The sequence below is a fragment of the Periplaneta americana genome, chromosome 2, assembly GCF_040183065.1.
Source record: "Periplaneta americana isolate PAMFEO1 chromosome 2, P.americana_PAMFEO1_priV1, whole genome shotgun sequence".
In the NCBI taxonomy this organism is placed as follows: domain Eukaryota; kingdom Metazoa; phylum Arthropoda; class Insecta; order Blattodea; family Blattidae; genus Periplaneta; species Periplaneta americana.
This window is the reverse complement of record NC_091118.1, coordinates 32,164,929-32,187,236: the sequence shown is the minus strand read 5'-3', so window position 1 is coordinate 32,187,236 and position 22,308 is coordinate 32,164,929. Positions and strand designations below refer to the sequence as shown.

The 22,308-nt window shown below is 35.9% G+C and overlaps 1 protein-coding gene across 3 annotated transcripts; it reads right to left on the bottom strand.

Moving 5' to 3' along the window:
* Nucleotides 1-1,395: 1,395 nt before the first annotated feature.
* On the bottom strand, nt 1,396-15,943 carry LOC138691878 (uncharacterized). 3 transcript variants are annotated; one of them, XM_069814449.1, is made up of 4 exons: nt 15,857-15,943; nt 14,773-14,907; nt 7,666-7,845; nt 1,396-3,530 (listed from the first exon to the last, which is right to left on the bottom strand). In XM_069814449.1, the coding sequence occupies exons 1-3, from the start codon at nt 15,917-15,919 to the stop codon at nt 7,675-7,677; spliced, it is 369 nt and encodes a 122-aa protein (XP_069670550.1). In that variant the 5' UTR covers nt 15,920-15,943; the 3' UTR covers nt 1,396-3,530; nt 7,666-7,674. The 3 variants fall into 3 exon arrangements, 2 of the variants coding, with proteins under 2 accessions (XP_069670550.1, XP_069670560.1); XR_011329975.1 differs by lacking the exon at nt 15,857-15,943 and adding an exon at nt 15,383-15,456 and having other exon boundaries at nt 1,440-3,530; XM_069814459.1 differs by lacking the exon at nt 1,396-3,530 and having other exon boundaries at nt 7,665-7,845.
* Nucleotides 15,944-22,308: the final 6,365 nt, after the last annotated feature.

Here is a 22,308-nt window from a genome sequence, read left to right as displayed (position 1 = left end):
TTCAAATACGAAAAGCAACATTCTGGTTCGGAAGTTGTCATTGGTATGGTGATAGTTATGCGTAGTAGTTTCACAACTTCTGAAAATGAGACCTACAAGTTCTCAGGTAGAAGAAACTGCAAGAGCTTGACTGCGTGACTGATATTTCTGAATTCTTGTCTGTGATACAACACAGTGAGTTCCGTTTTTAGTTTGTCTTTATCGTACATTGGAAAAAGCTTCACACATACATTTAGGTCATTTTCAGGAAATGAGCTTTTGTAGCATTCAAATTTTTCTTGACTGAATCCCTTCGACCTTACGACGCTTTTTAGGGTTTTCATTTTCACAGATCTCGCTGCTCAACTGTGCACTGTTCCGTATTGTCTGTATGGCATTAACAAAGCTTGATATGCAGAGTCGACCTCGGTAGCATAGTCGGTAGCGGGTTCGATCCCGGCATTTAAGTGTGTTTAAATGAGAGGCTCATGTCAGTAGATTTACTGACATTTAAAAGGATCCTGCAGGACAAAATTCTGGCACAACGGCGATGCTGATATAACCCCTGCAGTTGCGAATGTCGATAATTAAACCATAATTTAATTTTTTTATATGCAGATTTGAACCTTAAAAATATCTAACTGGCGATGTTGTAGTTGGCTGTATAATATATCTACATGATACATCAATAAAAAAAAAAAAAAAAAAAAAAAAACTGAGCCAGAAATTGAATTCAGGATCTTCAAGAGTATGCACCAGGGCACTTGCCTCATTTATTGTGATGTTGTTAGATGTTTCAGATTCCATTATGGTTTATTCTAGCAGTGGCTCCTTCTACTCATGAACAACATTTACTGTTCTTATTTTAAAACTCCATCTTGTTGCCCCAGCTGATGGAATTGTCTTTGAAACACATTAATCTAATACAGACTGTGTGGAGATCGAGAGAAGAAAGCAGGGATACTGGATAAATGAGCAAAAAATATGCGAGCCTTTGTATTTTGTTTAGCAGCTCTTTCCATTATGAGATTCAACTGATGGGCACTTGATTTCACATTTCTCCTGAATTGTTAAGGTACTGAACTGAATAGACTGTAACATTGTACAGAATTAAACATTGTTGCACTTGTTAGACTCACAACATTAAAGAAAATGCATTTAAAACTGCGCGCTACTGACAAACTGTTGCAAATTTTGCAGCACCTGGAAACTCTGGATTCATGGCAAGGGGCAGCAGGGGGAGGGGTAAAACTAACGCGCAAAGCATCAGAGACGAGACTGGCAGCTCCAGGGGAGGAAGTGGCTTCACCCTATAGTCCTTGTCTCCGGTTTCACTCTGGCAGCAGCAGGGGAGGAAGTGACTTCACTAACGATTGCGTGCATGTCAATGAGAGTGAAATTTAAAAAAAAATTCGAGCCACTAAATAGAGACTGTATAATGAATGTTTTTCACAACATAGAACGAGACAAGAGCCACAAATGTCTGGGGGTGCTGCAGCTCTGCAGCTCCCCTTCAAAAGCCGCCCCTGTCCATGAAGGAAAAAGACTGTCCATATGCCAGAAAATGTTTCTGTAGTCGACAATGGTAAGAGTCTGTGGCATTCTGTACACCATACAGTTTCTTCTAAAGATATCGAACAGGAACATGAAACTAATTCTACAGTAGGACCTACACTTTAAAACCCCAAGAAAATACTTCTTGAATAGCTCTGTATATTAAGAAAAAAAGACTGCAACTTTCCACTGCCAGTAACTCTGCCACCTTTGAGTGTTGTATATTAGACTTGGCTACATTTCGATTTGTACCATCAATTTCAGTCTGGCAGGGAATCAACAGAACTAGTGATCCCAAAATCAAGTACTCTCCATATTAGAATGAAACCTGCACCCCCATTTCTAGTTTTTTCCTCCTCACTTTCTACGTTGCTTCCTAATCTCAGTCAAAGTCTGCTTCAAGATCTTTCTGCTTTAGGTGATTCTTCAAATAATGTCACTTTTTCAGTCACACCATTCAAGTTGCTTGCTTTAATTCTGATAGCTGAGTTGGGCTACCAATATAAATTGTAAATTTAGGGAATGTTTAGTTTTTTCCAATCTCATATGATTGGGTCTTGGGCAGCTTCAAGATGCTACATTAAAAGAATTACAATTTATTTTCATTCTAACACGATATTACTCGTAAATAAGCCATTCTTCTTAAGATGCCGAATTTATCCAGTATTCCCCTATCCATCAATTCTACAACAAAAGAATCAGTATTCTACATGTGTGTTTACTTAATCTATGTATCATATGAGACGCAGTTTCAAGACTTATCAATAAGTACAGTGTATCTCTCTATTTCATAGTTGCAATACAAAGATAACAGAAAGTTAAATAATTACGAAAAAAATAAAAATAAGATTGTATTGTATTGTATTGTATTTATTAAAATTCCATGGTATTCATACATGCTTACAGCTAGAATATGGAACAAGTCAAAAAATTTAATACTATTATAAAATCTTAATTTATAGTCACAGTCTAGATGAAATATATATAGACGAGATTTACAATATAGTCTACTAGTACAACACAAAGTTTTAGTATCAATTTCATGAAGTATTATTGAATGTCATGAATTCACCTACAGAATGGAAGGCGTGAGATATTAGGTACTTCTTTAATTTGGCCCTAAATAATTTTATGTTTTGAGTTTCATTTTTTATATCGATAGGGAGGCTATTAAAAATTTCTACTGCCATATAACGCACTCCTTTTTGATAGCACGATAGACTTGCCGATGGAGTATGAACGTCATTTTTTTTACGTGTGTTTATGCTATGAACTGTTGAATTAGTTACAAAGTTTTCACGATTACATACAAGGAAGATTATTAATGAAAAGATATACTGACAAGCCATGGGCATTATTTGTAGTTTTTTTAAAATAATCCTACACGATTCCCTAGAATTGGCACCTACTATTATTCTAATTACTCTTTTTTGTAATAGAAATATATTGTTATACTATCTGTGGAATTTCCCCAGAATATTATTCCAAAACTCACTACCGGGTGGAAGTATGCAAAGTATATTCTTTTTAAGGTATTGATATTTACTATCTTTTGCATATATCTAATAGCAAAACAAGCTGAATTTAGTTTGGGGGTAATTTCTTTCATATGATTTCTCCAATTTAACACATTACCGATTTTTAAGCCAAGAAATTTGGTTGTTGTTGTTTCTAATAGGGATCTATTGTTAATTATTGCGCTAGAAATTTGCGACGTTGAATTTGGACAGGATTTAAATTGAATTACGTTAGTTTTGTTACAATTTAATACTAATTTATTGACTGAGAACCAGTCACATACTATAAAGAGAATTTCCTCTGTTGAAGATTGGAATGTGTTGGAGTTATTGACTGTAATTACTATACTTGTGTCATCTGCAGATCCATTATGATCTGAAAACAAATCTTTTGTTTGTTTCGCCTTCCTTCTGTTACCTCATACCTGATACTTCATCAGTGCCTTTCTCTTCTCCCACCTCTTCAGCTGTCTCTTTTTCCTGTAATTATAATAAAATCATGTTATTTCCACAACCCCAAAATAATTATTTAAAAATAGTTGTAGGTATTTACTCTTATATATAAAAAAAATTAGTTAACTCTGGATTTAGTGAACATTTGGCAATAGTGAACTTAAATCATTATCCCAATCAACATACATTACAAATATACACTAAAAATTCGATTTTAGTGAACTTCCAACCTAGGTAAGAAGCATAACTTCCAAGAAAAAAATTTCATTGTACCATCACAAAAATATTTTCAAAATCCTTTCTGCGTGACTTTAAAGATACAGATTCTATAGCTGACATATTTGCAGCATGTAAGGCATGGGAAAAGGCGAATGGAGAATCAGGGTCCAGGTAAAGTCTTTCACAAAGTTCAGACGACAACAGCTTCCAACCCCATGCTAAGTGGGAGGGGATGAAAGAGGACTCGAGGAAAGTCTGTGACCATGTACAATGACCTTTGCTGTGAACCAAAGGGAAAAATGGAGGGTAAGTACTGAGATGAGGAAAAACAGGTGACTATCTACTTGTCAGTTTAGTTAAAAGATTTAAACAGTTGCAGGAACCTATAAATAACAATTATTTCAATGTTAATTGAATAAAGTAAAAATTTTTTTTTTTCCATTTACTTCTTATGAACAGATTCTAAAATAATAAAATCGATTCTATTTTAGATATTCTATTGTATCTATTACCACTTCACTCAATTCAGATTAAGGGTAGACATTTCAGTTACAGTGAACCAAATATCAGAGTCTCTAGAGCATACATGGGCATTGTGCCTCACTTGAGAATTAGTGCCTCACTGACCTTCACAGAGCTTATTGCTCTGAGTGACATTATCTTCACAGTCCCCATTCCTCCCTCATGTAGCTCCTAGGCGTGGGCAGGTTCTATATCAGTTTCATAAGCAATATCAGTGGTGGTATAATGGCATTATCAAAGCAGTGTGTATGTGTTAGAAAACGATTATTTCATGAGAAATGGGAGGAAGAGTTTTTTTGCTGTTTAGAAGGGGAGAACATACGATGTATGTTATGCTCGAAAATCCTATTAGGCATTAATAAATTTAATATACAACGACATTACTCCTTATGTCATAAAGAACATGCTGAATTAGAAGGTAAGACAAATTAAATGTTATTTTTCGTACTATTCTGAAGAAAATTTATGATCTTAACATTTGCATAGTACACTAAATACGACTTTATACCTTAAACACGCTGCATTAAAAGGTACGAGGAATTAAATGTTGTTTGCACGTATTTCTTCCAAAAGAAATTTATAAAAAATATATCAAATGTGCGTAGAAAACGAAATATGATTTTCTGAAATTATTTTAGGTCGAGAACGTGCAAATCTATTAAGTAATCTTGATAAACGCCAGAATATTGAAGAAGATAAACGTAGACAATGTGATGGAATATTATTGGCTAGTTACGCAATTTCTCGCCTGTGATTTAAATCAATTCAGCGATGGAGAAACAGTAAAGAGGTTTATGATTAAAGTTGCCGAATTAATTTGCCAAATTGAATAAAGGTTTTCGAGTCTCTCACGTTAACCAAGCACTTTCCTAATAATTTGCCACTGACCACCTTAGCGATTACAATAAGGTGATGCAGGTCACAGCAGTTTACATTTCCCATCCTACTCTGCAGTCTGCTCTCCTAGTAAACAAACTATTTCAAATCGAGTGCCTCACGTAATCGAAAATTGTGCCCATGTATGCTCTAGAGATTCACTGTAAGTGTATACAAACAAAATTGGTGCCATGTAAATGAAATAACACATCCCTTTTCATTATGAATTTTGCACAGTACGGTAGTGATGAGGGAGGCTTGGTAGCTCAGTTGGCAAAGCAGCTGGCTACAGACTGAAAGATCCCGGGTTCGATCCCAGGTGGTGACAGCATTTTTTCTCGTTGCCAAACTTTCAGAACAGTCCCAAGGTTCACTCAGCCTCCTACAAAATTGAGTACTGGGTCTTTCCCGGGGGTAAAAGGCTGTCAGAGTGTGGTCCGACCACACCAACTCATTGTAGTGCTGAGGTCATGGAAAGCATGGGGCTCTACCTCCATGCCCCCCAAGTGCCTTCATGGCATGTTATGGGGAATACCTTTTTACCTTTATGGTAGTGATGAGAGGTATTCAAGTGCAAAATGTATAAGAATCGATTCTTACGAGTTCTCAAGATCTCAAACGATGTCCTTCAGAATATTCTTGTGCAGGCATGTCCGAACGTCAGTGGTAGCCATTCCCAATAAATTTTGTAGAAACTATTTCAATATTAAGTGTAAGTGTTCAGTGCATGGTGAGTTTTCAGACTATTGTATTTGTTGCAGTGATATTTTACAATTTAGAAATCATAAGTAAAAATTTACAAATGCTTGTAAACTGTGTTATGCAATGAGATCTTATTAATTTTTAACGTTTGAAAAGCTTTACAAAATCAGTTAAATTTACAAATGTAATAATGAAATATGCAATGTTGGCAACGAATGTAGTGTTGTTTTCTTTTCTCTCTCTTGGCTCACCAAGATCTTCACAATGGTAATTAGTGAAGAGTATATAGATCCAGGTTGTCACAAGTATACATTGAAAAAACATTTCAATAGGCACAGAAAATGTTAATATTACTGTATTTTGTGATGTAAATGTCCCATGGGCATATATTTCTGAACAATTATTATGATTTAAAAAAATGACGAGAAAGGAGGGAAAGAAACGTTAAGTTCAATCATTCAAATAACATAAAATAATGTAAAATATACAGTAATTACTTTCTAACAGTTCTACTGTAATTGAATTTAATTTAGGTTTGACCCTTTCCAATTGTTCCTCTTTTACAATTAGATAAGATAGCTTTCAATTTCAGCATGGTCCATCTACATTGGCGTCTATGACAATTTCTACATTGGCGTCTATGATAATTTGTAAGTATTTGTAAGTATGGAGAGGGACTTGGTTAGTCATTCGTCTCTGATGCTTTTTTAAAATGGGGAAAAGACGTGAAAATAACTTGAAGAAATAGAGTTTTTTGCGAAAAGTTCACGAATTGAAAGGTCAACTATTTAAGGGATTTCACCAACAGTAACAAAAACTCTAAGAAAGAAGCTTGGATGGAATTGCGGGATTTTGCTGTATCAATTGGCTTGGTAATGAGTGATAAAGATTATATTTATGTATGTAACGCAACATGGCCAAACATGAGAACCAGAACTATGGTAAGTAAGTAATATTTTGCTTTGTCTACAATTGTATTTTAGTCTGTTTTAATTTAATTCCATGCATGTTGATACACAATGATATTGTGCACCACTACCCAATCAATGCAGAGCAATTTGTAGCTGTTGCTGAGAAGTTAATGCTTTATTCCTTTCTATGGGATGTTCTAACAAGTTATCAATTCTTTGTTTCAAAATTTAACCGGAACCTTTCATTATATTCGTAACTTTCTTGCATGGTTGTAGGATATTCGTTGTCTAAAATTTCTTGGACATCTGACAAACACTCCCTCTTCATCACTATTTGAGTCAGAAGTATCCATTTCAAATGTTTTCAAGGTTTTATCTTCAAAATCTAACCCTACATTGGCATTTACTTTTTAAAATATTATTAAACTATTACTTAAAATACAGTCATGGAAGTAACGTTCATATTATTAATAAATTTAATTATCTTTGCTGCTTTATGAAACACTTTAGTAATATTATTATTTATTTTAGTAATATTATGAGCGTTTACAGTAATAAATAATGTTATTATGTATTACTTTTATGAAACAGAACAGTAATAATATTACTTAATGCTATGACCTTTTTAGTAATGGTATTAAATTATTACTTTTATGAAATAGGCCCCAGGGTCCAACACCGAAAGTTACCCAGCACTTGCTTTTCTTGGATTGAGGAAAAACCTCAACCAGGATTTGAATCTGGTCTCGCACATTATACAGTCAGGCATGCTAACCGTTACTCCATAGCGGTGGACTTTTTTTTTTTGGGGTCAGTGTATAACAAACGGTTGTAATACATTGTTTCTGTGCATTATTTCTGTGCGTACTAAACTTAAAGACTGAAGAAGCCACTCACAGGGACAGTCTATGTCCAAACTAATAGAAACATACCTCATCTTCTTATTTAACTGTAACGACTTCAGTTGGAAGTACAGTCGATTCTTCTTCAGTGCCTGACAACTCGAAATTTTTCAATGCTTCAGGTTCCTCCTTTACATGAACTTTATGAGGATGAGCCAACTTTCGTACTCCATTTGAAGTACCGTCCACCTCTTCAGCACTCATACTGTCCTGAAAATTACAAATCAGACAACAAAATTATTTTCACTACAATAAAAAAAATCAGTTCACAGCTGAAATGACAATTACCGGTATTCACTTTTGGTAGCATGTTCATTACTAGAGCTGATGGTAGCCAGCACTCTGAGTTTACAAATTTAACATTTTATAGGCAAAATATCAACAACCAACATCAAATACAAAACAAAGCTATGTACTTGTAGAAAGAACAGGCACATTTCTGGTAGTGCAGAAGATCACCCCATGCCACAACTTTCTCTATGGTTAGGCCCACGTACCTGAACCTTTCTATCATTCTGTTTCAATGTCGGTTATTACAAACACTCCTTTGTATTATGCAAATCTAGTCTTTCAGGTAAAGCTTCCTGTAAAACAGATTTGAATAATTTCAAGGGAAAAATTGTTCCGGGGCCGGGTATCGATCCCGGGACCTCTGGTTGAACGTACCAGCGCTCTGCCAACTGAGCCACCCGGGAACTCCACCCGACACCGTCCCAACTTTTCCCTTTATATCCACACAACTCGCGTAGGCTGACGAAACGCCAGAGACCTACATCGAGTGCACACAAACTCTATGTGACTTGGAATTGTGGTTTTCTGTTAACATACACAGTGACGTATATATTATGCAAATCTAGTCTTTCAGGTAAAGCTTCCTGTAAAGCAGATTTGATAATTTCAAGAGAAAAATTGTTCCGGAGCCGGGTATCGATCCCGGGGCCTCTGGTTGAACGTACCACAATTCTAAGTCACACAGAGTTTGTGTGCACTCGATGTGGGTCTCTGGCATTTCGTCAGCCCATGCGAGTTGTGTGGATATAAAGGGAAAAGTTGAGACGGTGTCGGGTGGAGTTCCCGGGTGGCTCAGTTGGCAGAGTGCTGGTACATTCAACCAGAGGTCACGGGATCAATACCCGGCCCCGGAACAATTTTTCCCTTGAAATTATTCACTCCTTTGTATGTCTTTGTTCTTTCCACGTACAAAGGAGGTTGGTAGGAACGAAGTTATTGCAACAATTGTGGAAAATTTATAGAACAGTAATTCTGAAGCAGACAATGATAATGGAGACAAGTTTTGAAATTATTTCTGATCTGGACTCCAATCTTGTTTACGACTTAATGACCCAACTGTTTGTTTTATAGTCTAACCACAACGCTGCTAATGATGATGTTTAGTAAAGTAATGACTATGCATATTTTCTTCTTCTTCTTCTTTTTTTGGTAAGTACTTGACTTTTCGTCATTCACCAATTTAACGACAAAGTCGTTGCACAGGCTGCGCTATAGGAGGCTGGTCTATGCAACACCCGCTATAAGATGAGATGATGGAGATTTATTGGGATGCCACAAGGGAACCAGATCTCCCAGAGAAAACCCCTATTCTTTTATATCTAAAGAAAGCTAATAAAATGTAATGAAATAAAAGTTTTCAATACATTTATTCATATAATTTTATTTCAAAACCTACTTATTCAATTACCTCTGATTGAGGTTCTGGCTGATATGTGGGCCAACATCTATTATCAGCAGGACTGGGCAAAATACTGACATCCAAGTATTTCAAATACAAATACAAAATACTTCAAATAATTGTATTTGGAATACAAATACAAAATACTTAAAAAAAATTAACCAAAATACATTTGTATTTCAAATACTCAAAATAGATTTGTATTTCAAATACTCGATACAATATATAGGCCTAAAGAAATAAGAATATTACTGTACTGAAAATCTAAAATATTATATTAACATTAGAAGTATTTTTACCTCGAGGTTTTATATAAACACTGTAACTGAACATTCTTCCTTTTCCCAGACAGCAATGAAATTATGCTACATATGAATAATTACTGTTCCCTTTGAAAAAAAAACCAGTTCCTCAAATGTTCATAAGATAAGAATCCCCTTGCTTGTGAATGAATAAATCCTGTAAAACAGAACAGTCTTGCTACAGGCACAGAGGAACACAAATTTGTATTATATTTATAAAACATTGTCTCACTGTTGGTAATTCTCTAGAGTGCACAGGGTTGTCCCTGTGCCATTGAAGAATTGTATGAGCTCATACTCCACAGCAGACAAATTCTTTTCTTTTTGCTTTTCAAAGTCTGTTTTCATCGTCTGAACTGACCAAAGATGTAGCAGACAACTGCTCAGCTGATTTCACACACATATTCTGTGTCCTCTTCTTATCATTTGGTGAGGCAATGTCAGGTAGCCATCTCATCTTCAATGATGGGTGGAGCAAGCTGCCAAAATAACTCAATTTTCTTCTGGGATCAGATTAAACATTGCTTTAAATCTTGATGAAAGAGAACTTATTAGGACTGTAATTACTTGGAATAGATGGCGTAGATTACTAGGTAACAGAATATGTAATCTGTTTTTAAGGGAAATTAATGTGGACAAAAGTTGGCCGTAATAGCAAGTCTTCTCATTTTGCATTAAATAAAGGGCTACGGCAATGGGTTTCAGAACTGCACAATATTCTTCAAGGTACTGAAACAACATCTTTGAAGGTTGGCAATCCCAGTTTTTCACATATATTGCTTATATCATATTTGAATTGCAATATTTGAGAGATTGAGTCATAAAGAGAATTCCATCGAGTTGGGCAAGGAAACTTTAATAAATATTTCAAGACATCTGATATAATTTCTGAGTATTTGAATCTCCTAGACGCATTCCATAATGCTAAACATTCAGCAAGTGTTGGGTGATGGATCCTTGATGCTGTTGGAGATTTCTTTATGGCATTAAGGAAATCAGTAGTGGCAAAAAAACTAAGTGTATGGCTAGCACAACTGAAATGGGTAGGCAAATAAGGCAAAAGTTCATTCTTAAAATCCAAATCCAAAACTTGAAGAAGAAGAAGAAGAAGAAGAAGAAGAAGAAGAAGAATTATTTTGAGTATTTGAAATACAAAATACATCAATTTTATGTATTTAAATACAAAATACAAAATACTTTCGAAAATCCTTACAAATTACAAAATACAAATGTATTTCAAATACTGCCCAGCCCTGATTATCAGGCAGTACATCTCACTTGACGATATGTGTCAGAGGAAGAACATATTGTTTGCATACATCTGAAGTCTGACTAGTGTAATGTGTAACTAGTCAGTGATGTATGCAATGGAGGGGGAAAAGAACTGGCCATGCTAACCCATTATCTCCTGGCCTAGTTGCCTCATGAGTGATAACTTGTTGGTGTACTTGGGGTGTCCAGACTGTCTTCGGCTGAACAACAACTTATTCAATGGGAAGTAGGGAACCAGGGTTTCATTGTCAATTTTTGACGTAGAAGCCTTTCTACTCATCAGGTATGAGTAAGGAGTGGATTTCTATGTACGAGGCGTGTTCTTAAAGTAAGTTCCATTTTCAATTATAGCTGTCGCATCGCTGCAATCGTTATTTTGCACATACGTGTTTTCTTCTTCAGTCCTCAGACAAGCTGTGCATGCAGTTTCAGAGCTTCAGTCCGTGTATGTGGTTAGTTGCGATCAGTTGAAATGTTTAAAGTGATCGAGCACCCCGCCGACTGTGAGATGCGGTCTGTTATCCGTTTTTTGAATGCGAGAAACATCAAACCAGCTGACATTCATCATCAACTTTGTGAGGTGTATGGTGATGATGCCATTAGTGATGGAATGGTCAGGAGATGGGTTAGAAAGTTCAACGAGGGCCGCATCTCTGTGCATGACGAGCAGCATACCGGTCGGCCATCTTTGATCAATGACGATTTGGTGCGTGCTGTCGATGAAAAAATTCATGAGGACAGGAGGTTCACAATTTCTTCGCTTTCCTTAATTTTCCACAAATGTTGCGGAGTGGTTCGCAGGCGGGTGAATTCTACAATGAGGGGATAGAAAGACTTGTGCCACGACTCGATGAATGCCTCAATAATGGTGGAGATTATGGTGAGAAGTAATTGAAGTGTGGGGAATACAATGCTACAAAAATGGTTTGTAAATATTTTCCCGTTTACTTTCTACACCCTTTTGGAACTTACTTTAAGAACACGCCTCGTAATTAAATATTCTTTTTGCGTGTGATAAAACACAATTAACAAAGTTAAAAATTCTGAACATGAAATTTGAAGTTTAAAACCCGAATTTTATTTCACATAAAAACACATATTTTCACAAAAAAAATTATGTAAATACATATTTTCAGGAAATCTATTATAAACACATAAATCTTGGAGTTTTTTACTGAAATAATTTTTTACAAGAACTTTTAAACATTTTAAAACTAAATCAATTATGTCACTCAGAAGTACGTTATCTTTTTAAGAATTCTTGGTTGCTTCGAGTTTCTAAGCGCTGTGTGGTGTATCCATGATCGATTTTTGTAATAGTATCGCCTCAAGTTCTGAGAACTGCTAGGCAGCATATCAGTGTTATTATTACAGAATAAATTAACGTGGACAACGAGGAGAAATCTTGCAACATATAATTAGGAATGTTTATTGTTGCTGAACATGATTTCATTCCACGCTTTGTGAAACACAACAGCTAAGAGCTCGGGTATGAACATTATTTAATTTAAACAATTCTCTCGCCTCTCGCTCATGTCCATCAAGTAAGGCAATACGTCTTGTTGTGATTCCCTGTTATCGGGCTTCATCAATCGATATCCTTCAAGATATACTGAAAGATTGTTATTTAAAAAAACGATTTGGCTTTCCTATTAGCAAATTTAAGTTTTTTGTGTGACACCATAAAAAAAACTCGAAATATCCAAAAACCTGTTGTCTGAAACAGGGAGGTGCGTGCCGTGGAAATTAAACTAGACTCGCTACCAGGTTCAGAAGTACAAGTACTAAAGACAAATCCCAGAATGTGTTTGGGAAAAACAGTGGATATAAAAAAATGTGTAAAGTTGCTCAAGTATTGGAGGATGTGCCTGTAGGTGAAACTGATGGTGTTTGTGTTTGTGACATTTCTCTCTTTAAATATGCACGTCTGACGTCCTGTGATGTGGAAAGATCGTTTTCACAGTATAAGTCGTTGTTCAGAGATAATCGGCATTTATTTGTGATGGAGAATTTGGAGATGACCTTTGTTGTTCACTGCAATTCTCGGCCAACTACTAGCACTCAAGTGAGGTTGGTGACTACCTAGTAACATTTTTTTTTCCAAGCTAAGTAAGGTATTCTTGTCATATTAAAAAAAAAATAAATTTTTTTTTTTTTTGGCAAATATTTTCGTACTTTTTAGCACATAAAAATTAATATATTTAAATTTTTTAGCATATAAAAATCCGCTCCCTAGGTATGAGGAAAGGAGTACACTGGGAACTGAAAAATGCAACCTGCTTCATTGTTCACCTTATATTCCTTTTGTATTTCCATTGTTCTCCTTGCATTAACCTTTTTTCTCCTTGTTTTTCCTTTGTTCATCTTGCATTCCCCTTTTCTCCTTGTATTCTTTGCCTTCCCCTTATTCTCCTTGTTCACGTTGTATCCTTGTTCTCCTTGTCTTCACCTCGTTCTTCTTGTATTGCTCTCATTCTCTTCGTATTCCCTTTGTCATCATCTCGCTCTCCTCGTATTTTCCTTTTCCTGATTGGTTTCTCCTTGTATTCTCCTCATTCTTCTTGTATTCCCCTTGTCCTCCTTGTACTCTCCTTGTCATCACTGTATTCCTCTCGTTCTTCTTATATTCCCTTTGACCTCATTGGCTTCTCCTTCTATTCTCCTTAACCACTACTCATTTTATTTCTGTCGTTCTCCTTGTCCCCGTGTTCTCCTTGCATTCCCCTTATCCTCACTGCATTCCCTTTGTGTTCACCTCATCCTCCCTGTATTCCCCTCATTCTTGTTATTCTTATATTCCCTAGTCGCTTTCATTCCTCCCCCTTTTTTTTCAACATCACATTACTTATTTCTCTTCACACTTCATATGATGAGTATATACAGTAGAAATGAACAAACCTAACTGCTACTCTCGCTCACTGTATTCGTTGCACTTGTTTTTCGAGTCGTGTATCTTAACTCTCGTGCGCTTCAAGTCTTACTCATCATTCTCGAAATAGTATTTGATTGGCGTGGTAAGATTTCGTGGTGAAACGAGCGTTGAGCGACTTCCGCCGATTTTGGAATAGACACCGACGCACTTGAACTGCCAACATAGGAAACAAAAAATCACACTCAATCGCTTTCACCTTCATCTTGACGGGATAATAAAAGCCTAAACTAACCTAACCTAAGTGCGTCGGTGTCTATTCCAAAATCGGCGGAAGTCGCTCAACGCTAGGTTAACAAAAAAAATTCTCAAATAAATTTGCATTTCTAAGAAACATAAAATATAACATTAAATAAAGTGTTAAATATCTTTTTAGTTGAGATTGTACACTTGATCTCAAACATACGAAAAAAAAATCCTAGCCTTTTAATAAGGGTCTACTAATTAAATAATGATTGGGGAACAGATTATTATACACCAGGGGTGGGCAGCAAGAGCGGATTCTATTCTCTCACGTGGATCCATATCATTTCTCTTCATCCCCTTTCTTCCCCGCTGAACACCGCGCAGCGTTGATTCAGTAACGGATGAATATTAAGCGTCCCCGTTTAGAGTCTGGATCTGCTCCAGATGCCCAGCCCTGTTATACACTAAAAGGTAGAGATGATGTTTCAAATAGGCTACTTGATTGTTTGTTTATACATATAACAGTTGCCAAAGAAGATAAAAGTTCAGTCTAGTATAAACAACTGTGACGATTCAAGCCTGCTTGACATTTGAGAGTTGACCACTCCCGATGTCTTATGTTTGCTTGATTCACTCACAAGCAATCAACGACATAGGCAACATTGTTGTGCAGGTTTTCGGCTTTGTGAGCGCTGTTAGTCTTGCTTTCTCGATCGCTGTTCAACTCTAGTATACAGAGAGAGAAAATTTAACCTTACCTCGCCTTCAAATTTCACCTTCACACAGGAAAATGCCACTCCATCCTGCTCATTTTCGCTGTCTGAAGATTCGTCACTGCTTGTAGACAAGGGCTCATCCTTGAATGGGGGTTCAGCTTCGTCGGTAAGGAATGTCTGTTAACAAGTAGATTTTGGTAAGGAAACTCAAAAATATACAAAGAGCTTATTGTAACGACGATAATAAAATCATTTAAAACCGTGTTACTTGGTTACAGCGACCAGGGTTACCGTGATACCACAGTATAGTACATACAGTCCCGAAGCTTGAGGTGATTTTTTGCATTTCCTGTGATACAATGCTCCAAGTGATTAGCAACTGAGTGTACTAGAAACAATAGAGTGTGCGGTAGTAGCAATTCTAGTGGCTAGCAACTAAAGTTAAACTAAAACAAACCATCATTATCGAACAAAAAAAAAAAAAAAAAAAACGCTACTCTTTCTTCGCAAGAAAAACTACAACCCCTACAGAAACAATAACGGCACTGGGGAAGCTGAGTAATAATAACAAAAATAATTGCAACCAAATCAACAATAATAAAACTGATGGAAGTAAACACAAATTAAACAAATATTAGAATGATTTACTCACCACCCAAACACCTTCTCCGGTATTTTTATGTTATTAAAAACTTCATGTATACCAACCAACCAACAATAAAATTTACATACGTACCAACCTATTCACCGTAATCCACAGCCTCGTATATAATTATCCGCAAACACAAAAAATAACCACACTAATCAATGACGTCAATCTTATGACATCACCCATTCTCCAATCTAGCCAACATAAATTCTCATAAACACATTAGCGATATCCTATAGTCATTAGGTTGAATTGTGTGTGATTCTGTCGATATTTACATAAAAATTGTTAATTCTTTCATATGTTCCCTATCATGCATACAATACTTACATGATAACAAGATATGCGCATATTAAAATGTTATCGTTCAATTAGGATTCTGTCGATATTTACATAATAATTATCAATTCTTTCAGATGTCATAAGAACAGTGAACGCACAGAATCTTAGCAAAAGTATCATATTCATTCACCATACCTCTGCCTCCTGTTTGACTTCAACAAATGTAAACTGAGATCCGTCAACATTTTCAGCTTCCATGTCACTAGGTTCGTCTTCCTCTTCCGACCCCTGCAAGACAATGGAGAGATTATAAACGAAAGTTGTCACAGTTCCAAAAGTTTCCAAGTCTGACGAGGCTAACTAAGGTTCAACTTAGAAATATATCTATGAATTCAACAGTTTTCACTTCCAAAATTATAGTTCTCATTGTGCGCTCGTTAATTCTTTACTATAGCGTTACCACGTTAAGGTACAAATGTATTTACATTCTTGGGTTGTAGTCAAGTCATACGTATCGTACAAGTAAAAAAAAAAAAAAAAAAAAAAAAAAAAAAGTGCCGACGCCAATTTTACACCGAAAATAAGGGTCGAAAGTTACTGTGAAAGACTGGCCGGCAGAGAGGTATGGGTAGATGGAATCGTTCGCGCGAGGTGGAAGGGATTGGTGGCAGGGAGAGGAAGCACATAATTTCATTTCGGATTCACAGAGAAAAGGCGAGTTTTCGTAAGGCTGAACCAGTGACAGATTAGGTTATGTTAGTTTAGGCTATGGTATGCCTTGGAAGAAAGACAATATTCGGTAGTTTCCTAGTACCCGGTACTCGTTATCTATAATAATGTGTTCTTAGGTTAGGTTAGGTTAGTTTAGGTTGTAGTTCATTTCCGACAAAAGAAAATATTTTTATCGTTTTTCTTTTCAGAAAGGAACCACTGTAACACAAAAACGACCTATGTAATGAGTACCGGGTACTAGGAAATTACCCAAGAATGATAAAACACCCTGCCTGCCGATCCGGAGTTGCGCTCGGGCATGTGTTCGATTCCCACTTGGACTGATTATCTGGTTGGGTTTTTTCCCTAGGTTTTCCTCAACCGTAAGGCAAATGTAAGGTATTCTATGGCGAATCCTCGGTCTCATGTCGCCAAAATATCATCTCGCTATCACCAATTCCATCGACGCTTAATAACCTAGTACCGTAGTTGATACAGCGTCGTTAAATAACAAACTAAGAAACTACTGGTAGGTAGGCCTACGTACGTCAGTGATGTCGGAAGAATTGACTAAGACATCTAAGGACGAAAGAAAATGGTAAGCCGAATTAAATGATGTTATAAATGCGCATGCTTAGACGCATTCTTTATCCTACACGGTTTCGAATAATCTAGTTTCAATATCAATGCAACATTTCTGAACGTCTTATTTTATCTTTCGACTGTGGTAACATTTCTCATACGATTCATCTTTGTTTTAGGCTCGTCATTTTTTTTTCGTTCTTCCGATGAGAGTTTTTTGTTGCGAAATAGATAAATATGTAGTGGCGATATTGACAAACGATTTCTGACATAAGAAGATTGAATTTCAAGCGATTTATGACGTCAGAACATTCTAGCATCCATTTTTGTTGGTAGGGATGTTAGAATTTATTATTATTATTAGTTACCAGTAAGTCTAACGAATAGTTCAGGGGTTTTTATGTAGTGAATTATACTTTATATTTCCATTAATCTTGTAGTTAATAGTGGCCCTGAGTTTGTAAATTTATAAGCGAGAGGATACGGCGTTTTAACATCTGGAGGGAGTGAAGGCAGGGCGCCTTCAGAATTTGAGTCCAGGAACAGTAGTGCGATAGAGAAGACGGAGTTCGACGAAGCCCGAAGTGATCAGGAAATACAGACAGGATCCGAAGAGTGCGCGGTTTTTTGTGACTAAAGTTTTGTGGTGTGTAGGTTACAAATTGGTGCGGTACTACGAATATAATTATATTACAGAATTCGAATTAGATTTCCAGATTTACTACTGAAACGAATGTGAAACTTGAAAATATATTCAACGGCCGGTAAAGAATAGGCCTACTACGTGAACACTAACTTTTTCTCACGACACATTTCGACGCAGGAGCTTGACCGGTGTGGAGTGGTTAGCAACAGCGTTTTTAAATAATCATTCAGTGAAAAGTGAAGTGAAATAATGTGTTTGATAGACTGTGATGAATTTAAAGAAATCCGGATAGTGGAAACTAAAAAGTAACAGGTAATGCATTATGAAACGAATAATCTTTCACCTATTGAATACGATGACAAATTTTGTGTTACTTGTGACGTTGACTTAGACTATCTTAAATTTTTCGTGTTTGCAACTATGAGATCGGAAGTGATTAACGTGCTTGAAACGAACACTGCAAAGAAAACAGGGCAGTGTTTTGTCCTACAAACATTTCGCAAATCTTGTTTCTTCTAGTTGGGTGTTCCAGTGATGCATCTCATCTCATGTTCGTTGTATGCAGTTAAACTCTGGACTAGGATTCAAGCCACTGGATCAGTGGTGAGTAGAATTCATGTCTTCTTATTTACTCGGAAATTCTTCCTTCACTTCTTGTAATCTATTTTATATCACTCACAATGTCATTAATTTTACACACTACTTATATTCAACATTCATTAAACCGAATACAATGTATATTACATTTCTAAATTGCTTACCTTCCCGAAGCGAGTTTCGAACCTTGAACCTCCAGCTCGACACACTAGTAGCTTAACCACTATGTTACAAAGTCAAGTTACGAGAAGAATCTCTAAATCTCTGTTATTAATATAAACCCCACACTAGATACATAAACAACGATTATAACTCACAGTATTAAAAACAGGGCTTAAGTAAACTATAAAACGCATTTTTCACCTAACACGCTGTAGTTACCCAGCACAGAGTTAAATCAACTGTAAACAGTGAGAAGTGAACCGTTAATGTACCAACCAGTGGCGGCTGATTGAGGCGAGGCCGGGCCTCAGTTACTTGACTTAACTGAAATGTAATTTTGTGTTTTTATACAATATATTAGTTATTTGAATGAAGCATATATTGCTGTTTTGCAGTAAAATATGTTCCTGAGGCCAAGATCGCTCGTGCCGGGTCTGGCTTCTGCATTTCCTATCTTTTCGCGGGCTTTGAGGTCGCACTTGAAAAGCTGTAGTTGCACAATAGGGATATCTTATGCGAAGTTTTACCGCTAGATGGCAGGAGCGTTCCATGCGGCGCAACATGTTGTAGGGCTATATTATGTCATATGCTACAGTTAATTACGTTCTCCCGCTTGTTTGTTTTCTATGCGTGTCAAAATTATATTTAAATTATTTTGTAACCTAGTATAATTTAATATAATTCTGGATTTTCTTACCTCATAATCTAATTTAATTTACAATAAATAATAACGTAAACCTGTATAATACTGAGCGATTCCCTTTAAGAGATGGATGGGGAAATCTGCAGTATGCAGAATATAGATACGAGTAAATTGAATATTCATGAACCTAAACGAGAAGTTTGAGAATGAGGTGCACTAATAAATAAATAAATAAATAAATAAATAGATAGATAGATAGATAGATAGATAGATAGATAGATAGATAGATAAATAGATAGATAGATAAATAGATAGATAGATAAATAGATAGATAAATAAATAAATAAATAAATAAATAAATTTTATTAAAAATGTCATCTAACATTTAAAATAAATCAATAAACAACTAGGCCTAACAGTAGAAAAAATATATAATTTTGCTTTACCATAATTTATAGTAAGGGAAGAAGTCACGTTATTCTTACGCCACATACATCTCGTAAGGTTGCCTGCATTGTAGACTGATGACTGGTGGGTATATTTTTAAACAAATTAATGCACAGTGTCGTCTTCACCAACACACAAATACATTAATTTAGAAACCAAACTTGCAGCTGAGATCCACGAGTTAAACATGTGGCCAGTCATCTCATATCCCAGTGTTATTCCTAAGAACGACGGAATTACTGAAAATTTAACAGCTATATCATGTTGTTGACTGGTGAGTGTGAAAAATGTGAACAAAAACTGTTGGTCCAACTCTTGGACATTAGAAATTCACACGTGTAAACGAAGTGCACTTGAAGATATTACTGTGATGTTTGTTCATTGACAGTCATCCGTCTACAGCAGGGATGAGACGATATTAGCTCCCAATCACGGTAGAAGAGCTCGACCTTGATCACGGGCGCATGGCGCATCCACTGTAACGTAGACAACAGGGATGTACATGCACATGCAGCGAATAAAGGCAGCAATTATTACAATAACTTGCGTTACTAAATTTCTGGCTATGTAATAGGGCTAATTACTCAGTTATTTAAATATACATGTACAGCTGTCAAAAGAAAAAGTGGCCGCTCTCCTGAAACAAAGTTCCCTTCGGGTATCTTCGCTACAATTCGGAGACAGGCGATGTTACATGTTGTTGGACTATGTTGCCTGATATCTACAGTTATTATTGAAGTATTCTGTGTGTTATCGATAGCATAATGGTAGCGTTCAGGCCTCTTATTCATGAGGTCCTGCGTTCGACTACAACCACGTGCTTTTTATGTTCTTTTTTGTTCTGTTTTTGAGAAAGACAAACTATATACAATGGCTCCTTTCTCTTTTACGATTATTTTAGTAATTAACATCAGGTTCATTAATATATTATGCCATGACTTTATCATTATGATATTGTGGCTGCAAATGGAAAGAAAAAAGATTTTATTCTCAATAAAAATATCTTTCGTGGCATAAACAAAACAAATTTACTGGCGTCGGCCTTAAAACATTCAAACAATTAAGCGTTCAAAAAACAAAACAAAAAGTCACAATTCAATATTTAGTCTATCTTCCTCTTATCTCGATCATCTTGCAGTCGAGTGGGCATGGAATTGACTAGTCTTTGCAAATAGCGACTGTTTTTAGACACGATATTCCAGGCATTCTGAACATACATAAGTGTTCTGTCCATGGGCAGGTCTTTCATTGCAAACCCAGCAATCTCCAATCTTTCCTATTTTCTGCCTTCCTCTTAGTCTCCGCATATGATCCACATATCCTAATGTCGTCTATTATTCTTTTCAACCAGAGACCCAACCAATTACTTTTTATCTTTCTAATCAGTTTCAGCATCATTCTTTCTTCACTCACTTTTTCAAACACAATTTTATTTCTTATTCTATCTGTCCACTTCACACGCACCGTTCTTCTCCACATCCACATTTCAAATGCTTCAATTCGTTTCTCTTCATTTCGTCGTAATGTCCATGTTCTTTTCCCATACAATGCTACACTCCATACAAAGCACTTCACTAGTCTCTTCCTTAGTTCTTTTTCCAGAGGTCCGCAGAAGATCCTTCTTCTTCTATTAAAAGCTTCCTTTGTTCATGTTTGCAGTTTTTCTTGGGAAGGATAGGCCTAAATGCGGTAACATCCCGTTGCTTTCCGCACACCACTATCTCTTTCGCATCTTATTAAATTCCAGGGGGCCCAAGCGTGGAGATGAGGAGAGTGGATTTGACTAATTGGGCCGTCCGGACTTCACCGAAAGTCACGGCAAGGGTTAAATATTAATTCTATCAGGATATTTGACCCTATCAGAGATCGGGAAATCTCAATTAGCCTTTGCCCCCCGCATCCTGGACTAGCTTCTACGAATCATCAGAAAATCTTAGAGTGTGATTGGGCCAATTTTTCCGAAAATGTTTCCACACTTTTGCCCTCGTAGCTCAGCGGACGAACGTCGGAATTTAGATGTCAACGTCTCAGGTTCAATTCCTCGTTACTCCTTTTCATTTTATTGTGGTTCAAGATAGTATAATGTAATAATACAAAAAGAAAAACTAATACCAGTATTATGCAACTGGATTTTTCCAAACCTAATATTAAATGTATGTTATTTATATCGCTAAAGAACGATTACAATATAAATAACTTGAATATTATTTATACAGTATCACTAAAGAACGATAACACAATATAAATGATAAATATCGGTTTGTTTAATTAGTATAAGATATTATATAATACGTATTTAATTATCTAAATAAAATAACCTATTTTACAAAGAAAGATGTTTATTTGTGTTAAAATAATTACTTACATAAAATATAGATTATTTATATTGCGAAAGAACAATAACAATATAAATAATTTTAATATTTTTTATAATGCTAATGAGGGAAAACAATATAAATGATAACTTGAATATTATTTATATCGCTAAAGAACGATAACAATATAAAAAACGTGAATATTATTCATATCGGAATTTCACAGATTTATTACAGATGTATTTAAGAAATTGTAGAAGAATAGTAATTAGTAACAGTGTCCTAGTTATTCTTCTTGGAGCCAAATTTGTAACTTTTAAAAGTGTGGTTACTATGTTGAAGTGTATGTGTTGCAACGGATGCTTGATTTGTTATGTATGTGAGTCAGTTATGTGATGCTTGATGTCGTCGCAATGTCGTAATTATAGTTTGATTGTGTTTGTGTGACTATTGTGTATTAATTTATGATGTATGGTACGGAAAGCTGCATATTTGTGTTATAGAAGTGTTACGTATGTGTGTTGTTAATGTTTTTGTATGTTTC

Bases quoted from the DNA above. Each gene is read 5' to 3' on its own strand.
- LOC138691878 (XM_069814449.1), bottom strand. From the start codon at position 15,919: ATGGAAGCTGAAAATGTTGACGGATCTCAGTTTACATTTGTTGAAGTC. The intron at 14,908-15,856 runs GTATGGTGAATG...ACTTGTTAACAG, and splicing joins AAGTCAAACAGGAGGCAGAG to ACATTCCTTACCGACGAAGC. The intron at 7,846-14,772 runs GTAAGGTTAAAT...TGTAATTTTCAG, and splicing joins AGGTGAAATTTGAAGGCGAG to GACAGTATGAGTGCTGAAGA.